This window comes from Homarus americanus, unplaced genomic scaffold (assembly GCF_018991925.1).
Source record: "Homarus americanus isolate GMGI-L3 unplaced genomic scaffold, GMGI_Hamer_2.0 scaffold30282, whole genome shotgun sequence".
Taxonomy (NCBI): domain Eukaryota; kingdom Metazoa; phylum Arthropoda; class Malacostraca; order Decapoda; family Nephropidae; genus Homarus; species Homarus americanus.
In genome coordinates, this window is record NW_024735818.1 from 1 (window position 1) to 5851 (window position 5851).

The 5851-nt window shown below is 42.8% G+C and overlaps 1 protein-coding gene across 2 annotated transcripts; it reads right to left on the reverse strand.

The window, feature by feature from the left end:
* Positions 1 to 709: 709 nt before the first annotated feature.
* LOC121871631 (CD109 antigen-like) lies at positions 710 to 5564 on the reverse strand. Of its 2 annotated transcripts, none has more exons than XM_042374044.1 (5): positions 5383 to 5564; positions 3816 to 3943; positions 2143 to 2276; positions 1358 to 1596; positions 710 to 955 (listed from the first exon to the last, which is right to left on the reverse strand). In XM_042374044.1, the coding sequence occupies exons 1-5, from the start codon at positions 5500 to 5502 to the stop codon at positions 716 to 718; spliced, it is 861 nt and encodes a 286-aa protein (XP_042229978.1). In that variant the 5' UTR covers positions 5503 to 5564; the 3' UTR covers positions 710 to 715. The 2 variants fall into 2 exon arrangements, with proteins under 2 accessions (XP_042229978.1, XP_042229976.1); XM_042374042.1 differs by having other exon boundaries at positions 3816 to 3955; positions 5383 to 5559.
* Positions 5565 to 5851: the final 287 nt, after the last annotated feature.

Consider the following 5851-nt stretch of genomic DNA (forward strand, 5'->3'; position numbering starts at 1 on the left):
TACAATAATATGTTCACTGTATGTTCCTTTACCTTTCTCTAATGAAGGCTTTTGTTAAACCACCAATGTATGTAATAAGTCATTTATATCCAATGTATATTTTCAGCCTTCGGGCTGCAGAACTTTTTCAATAAACCGTTAATTATCACACACACACACACACACACACACACACACACACACACACACACACACACACACACACACACACACACACACACACACACACACACACACACACACACACACACACACACACACACACACACACACACACACACACACACACACACACACACACACACACACACACACACACACACACACACACACACACACACACACACACACACACACACACACACACACACACACACACACACACACAACACACACACACACAGACCATTCGTCATTAAGGAGAGAACAGTGATGAAGGTAATCTTGATCAACTTCTTATATACAAATCATTATAGAGAGCCGTGTTGGTCACTACCGAATAATTACCAACATCTCTCTCAAAAGACTGAGTGTGCATTGTGGTTTTCGTCAGCAAGAAAGAAAACGTCCCTTTTCCCTCTCTCCTTCCTTCCTTCCTTTCATTTCCTTCTCTTTACTCTTTCTTCCTCTCCTCCTTCCTACAATCCTACATCCTTCCTTCCTCCCTCCCCACGCCTCTCCTTCCTTCCATCCTCCCTCTCTCCCCCCACGCTTTTCACATAAACCATCCCTTCTCCATCTCTCTTTCCCTTCTCACTTCCTTTCCTTCCTTTACACTGTGGAGACTTACATCGAAGGACCTCAAGTCAGCCAGGTCGTAGGTGTTGCCCAAGTAGACGTCCACGGTGAAGTTGGGGTTGGCTGAGTGTTCGAGGGTGATCCGCATATCCGTCACGTCCCTCAGCCGGGCCCTGAAGGAGTACTCTACCAGCGCTTCCATGGCCGCCACGCTGTCCTGTGAAGGGTAGAAGGGGGGGAGTGAGGTTTAGTAAAGGGTGTTAAGTGAGGGAGGAAAATAAAGGAGGGGAAGAGGGAGGTGGTGAAGATGGAGATAAACATAAAGGGAGAAAACGAGGGGGGGGTGGGAGGGGGGGGGGTGTTAGGTGGTAAAGAGAGAGGAAGACGAAGAGGATTGTGGGCCTATTAAGATTGGTTAGGTTTAAGCTAGGCTCCCTATTAGTGACTATATTAGGCTAGCTAGGTTCAGGCTCCCTAGATTAGTGACTGTGGCCTCATTAAGACTGACTAGGTTTAGACTAGGGGCCTATTAGTGACAGTGGACCCATTAAGACTAGCTAGGTTTATGCTGTGGTCCCATAACTTCTTCACCGCGTTACTCCAGTCCTCATGTCCTTACCAGAGTTGAGATAAGTCCTCCATCCAGCTCCCTCATGACGGCGAGGAACCTGACGATGTTTTCCTGGATGATGCCGATCCCTTCCCTGGCGATGTAGACGAGGAGGGCGTAAGAGGTGGTCTCTACGGCGTGTGCGTCCCACTTCTGGTCATTCTTCGGCCGGATGAAGGGCTTCTGGCTGTCCTCATACACCATGGGGTTGAAGTCCACAGGCTCACGGGACCAATAGATCTTGTTCCCTGGGTTTACAAAATACAAATATAAGTCTACGGTACAGAAGAGGGCTATGTATCCGGCACTGTACTCAATATTCTTTCTTTCCCCAACTGTAACGTTAGATACCGATTCACAGCTGGGTGCTAGACTCGATTCAATGTACTATATACTGAATCGCTTTAAAAAAAATTAATGTGAGTATGAATGATAATATATCCGTTTATACAGATGATTGATTGTGAATATACGAACGGTGAGTATAATAAAGTCTACTGTGAATATAATTTAGTATATTCCCACAGTTAAAATAACAGAAGGACTTATCTCTTATCTCCGAGTATGAATGACAACAACACAACAACATCACTCAATAAACAAGAATATGAAACAATAAGTAGAGTGAGTATATGACTGACTGACTGACTGATTGAATGAGGAGTGACTGTGTGAGTGTGTTGAGATAATGAGTGAATGAGTGGAGTGAATGTGTCATTGTGTTTGAGAGTGAGTGAGTGAATGAGTGAGTGAGTGAGTGAGTGAGTGAGTGAGTGAGTGAGTGTATACCTTACCCTCTACTCTCTTCATTGTGTCCAGTAAGTTGAGGGCAGTTTCCTTCTTGGCAGAGTCGGCCTTGGTGAGTGCCCAGGCTACCAGCGCCATGTCGTATGGATCGTCGAGACTCTCTAGCTTCCTCTCCAAGTAACTGAGAGGTGAGGTATGCTGTGTTAGTTAGGTCTTTATAATCATGAGAGGTGAGGTAAGCTGTGTTAGTTAGGTCTTTATAATCATGAGAGGTGAGGTAAGCTGTATTGATTGGGCCTTATAATCATGAGAGTGAGGTGCCTGTGAATTTAAGTCTTATAATCATGAGGAGAATTGGTGGCTGTGTTAGTTAGTCTTTATAATCATGAAGGAGGTGAAATAAGCCCTTGTTAATTAGGTCTTATAATCATAAGGAGGTGAGTAGCTGTGTTAGTTGATCTTTATAATCATGAGAGGTGAGGTAGCTGTGTTAGTAAAGTCTTATAATCATGAGGTGAATTAAGCTGTGTTAGTAAGGTCTTTATAATCATAAGTGAGGAGTAGGCGCTGTAGTTAGGTCTTTATAATCATAAGTGGGAATGGCTTCCTTTGGTGAGTCTTTATAATCATGAGGTGGGGTAAGCTGTGGTAGTTAGGTCTTGTAATCGCAAGAGGTGAGGTAAGCTGTGTTAGTTAGGTCTTTATAATCATGAGAGGTGAGGTATGCTGGCTGTTGGTTTTCGGTCTTTATAATCATGAGAGGTGGGGTATACTGTTGATTAGGTCATATAATCACTTAGAGAGGTAAGAATTAAGCTGTGTGTTAGTTTTAGGTCTTTATAATCATGAGGAGGTAAGGAGTAAGCTGTGTTAGTTAGGTCTTTATAATCATGAGAGGTGGGGAGTAAGCTTTAATGTTAGTTAGGTCTTTATAATCATGAGGAGGTGAGGTATCTTTCATGTTAGTTAGGTCTTTATAATCACTTGGGGGTGAGGTAAGCTGTTGGGTGGGTCTTTATAATCCTTGGGGAGGTGAGGTAAGCTGTATTGAGTTAGATTATTTCTCGTCATGAGGAGGTGAGGAGTAAGCGGCTGTGTTAGTTAGGTCTTTATAATCATGAGAGGTGAGGTAAGCTGTGTTAGTTAGGTCTTTATAATCATGAGAGGTGAGGTAAGCTGTCTTTAAAGCTTTTATATCTTAAGCTTATATCATTATATACAGACATAGATTTAGAGAACTTTGGAAGGATTTTGTATTTTGAAATCTAGGAACTTTTACTCTTAAGACGATTTTGTGTTCTCATACCTCGAAAAATGTAATACTTTTAGTTATTTTATGTACCGAGGAATTTACTTACAATATTACAGTGATCGTCTCGGTACTTTAATGACTATGTGCTGTATTTGTGAAAGTAAATGTCTACAAACATAAGAACTATTACAAAAAATAACATTAACAGGAGCAACTAAATGAGATAATCTAACGCCTACTACCTGTTAATCCTCCACCTGAAGAAGACTATGACCTGACTATATATGTATAGCCCCCCTCCTGGACCCTGGAGAGGACACCTACCTGAAGAAGACTATGACCTGACTATATGTACTCGCCCCCCTAGACCTGGAAGGGCACCTACCGAAGGGCTAATGACCTGACTATATATATAGGTCCCCCCCCCCCCCCCCCCACCCCTGGACCTGAATGGCACAGTACACCTACCTGATGGCATTGGCCTTGGCGATGTTAACCTTGGCCCGGATGTGTCCATTTAGGCCGGGGAGGATGTCCACCATGACCAGCACCACCTGCGCCGTCAGGGACACGTTCTTGTAGCCGTCACGCTTAAGCTGGAATGCCGGCTGTAAGACAACGCCAGGGATACTCAGTACAGTGAGTGGTCAAACAGGCCCGAGTCCTAGTGGTCCTTTTAAGTCTTAATAGGCCCCAGTCCTAACAGGCCCTATAATAATCAATCAAAATATTACGTTTGGGGCCCATTGGGACTGGATCCTATTAGACTTGGGTCCCATTAGGATTGGAAACCTTTTTGGATAATGCCCACTCGACTAATCCTTCGTTATTATTTACGCCTCAAGTTTCTGAAAGACACGTACGTTTAATTTTCTCCCCTAAGTGTAGCTGAGACTAAATATATAAATTCCTCACCACGACACAAGATGGCAGCACTGAAACTCTTCTCTTTTTCCGTCCAGTTAAAGGAGAAAAATAGACGACAAATAGGAACCATAAACATAAATAAGATTTCAACCAAGAGCCAAAAGTTTAAGATCACCTGAAGAATATCCACCCCAGCTTATTTCACCCAAAGATTAACCACCCTAACGCTCTTGGGGGGGGGGGAGGTTAGGTTAGGTTAAACTTAAGGTGAAATAATCTCTGGTGGAGGTTCTTATGGTGATGCTTCATTAGACACTATGGATGGCTCTGTTCACTTCAAATTCCTTTACTCTGCTCACCTGGGAACTTAACTCAGATAAGTCAACATCTGATGACGACTGTAATAAACGCTTTGAATCGTCATATAAGTTGTACTGAACACTTTGTAAATATATACCAGAGACATTGAGGTTTGTTTTATATAAAGAAGTACCATGTACTTCTAAAGCCGTGTCCCCAAGGTTAAGAAATTAGTGTCATGCCAATTTTTAAACTTCTGATCTGGATTATTTACATCAATTTGGGCATTTGAAAGATATTTGGTTCTTCCCCAAAACACCGGAATTTTTCTGCGTGATTAAATTAGCTTGGTAATGATTTCCAGGCCAGCAGATCCACTAAAAGCGTCTGATACACACATACATACACACACGCGCTATCTGAACGTACTGTAAATACTCTATAACATTCAATGCCATATTATCATAATCACTGAGATCCGATAAACACCCTTTGTAGCCTCTATTCTATAATCCTTTTTGCGCTACTGCTCACAGCTTGAGTAAGGTGTGCACAATAAACTAGCTGTTGTCCACGGCAAAATTCAAATTCTGAAAGGTGCTGTATACTTCAGCATTCCTCAGGATACTCCACAGGACACAGGATGTTAACGTTGAAGGAGTCCTTCGAAGGTCGCAAATCGAAAATCTAAACAAGTAATCCAAGGATGCAAATTACATTTCCTCCCTTTTTTTACATGTAAGATCTAGGTAGAAACAATGAGCGCTCTATGCTGGAATGTCATGGCTCAGTCCACAGGGAAGCTTGGTTGGAGCATGATAATGAACGGACGGTCGAGTGTAAATTGGTGCCCGGGTAGACTACTGACCGTGGGGTTGGTCTTGGAGTCCAGCGGGTGGGTGTAGTTGGGAGTCTCGGTGAAGGCGCCCATAGGTGTCTGGTAGTTGAGGATCCACTCCGCCGCCTTTATGGAACCTTCTATCACCATTGCTTTCACTTAAACTTGGTGGTCTTCTTGCACTTATCTTGAATAAGGGTAAAAGTAACACAGACACATAACTGAGCACAAGCTGGGGAGGTGAGCCTCAGAATCCACACAAAATAAATGTTATAATTTCTGTGAAATTTTTTTTCATCATGATTTTTTCTATTGAAAATATTTATAAATTAACCAAAATTCCATAAGGGTGAATAAAGTCTGAAACACAGACGAATAACTGAACACAAGCTGGGGAAAGAATTCTGACTGAGCAGCTCCATTGTAGTGAATACTGGAAACTGGGGGAGATGAACAGCCTTCCAACTGCCTTGTTACCACCACAGATGCATTCACGCTT

What these genes read in the sequence shown, in the direction of transcription:
- LOC121871631 (XM_042374042.1), bottom strand. Translation starts at nt 5,502, where the DNA reads ATGGTGATAGAAGGTTCCATAAAGGCGGCGGAGTGGATCCTCAACTAC. An exon ending in ACTCCAAGACCAACCCCACG is followed by an intron (nt 3,956 to 5,382) that starts GTCAGTAGTCTA and finishes GTTGTCTTACAG; the next exon opens with CCGGCATTCCAGCTTAAGCG. An exon ending in CACAATGAAGAGAGTAGAGG is followed by an intron (nt 1,597 to 2,142) that starts GTAAGGTATACA and finishes TTGTAAACCCAG; the next exon opens with GGAACAAGATCTATTGGTCC.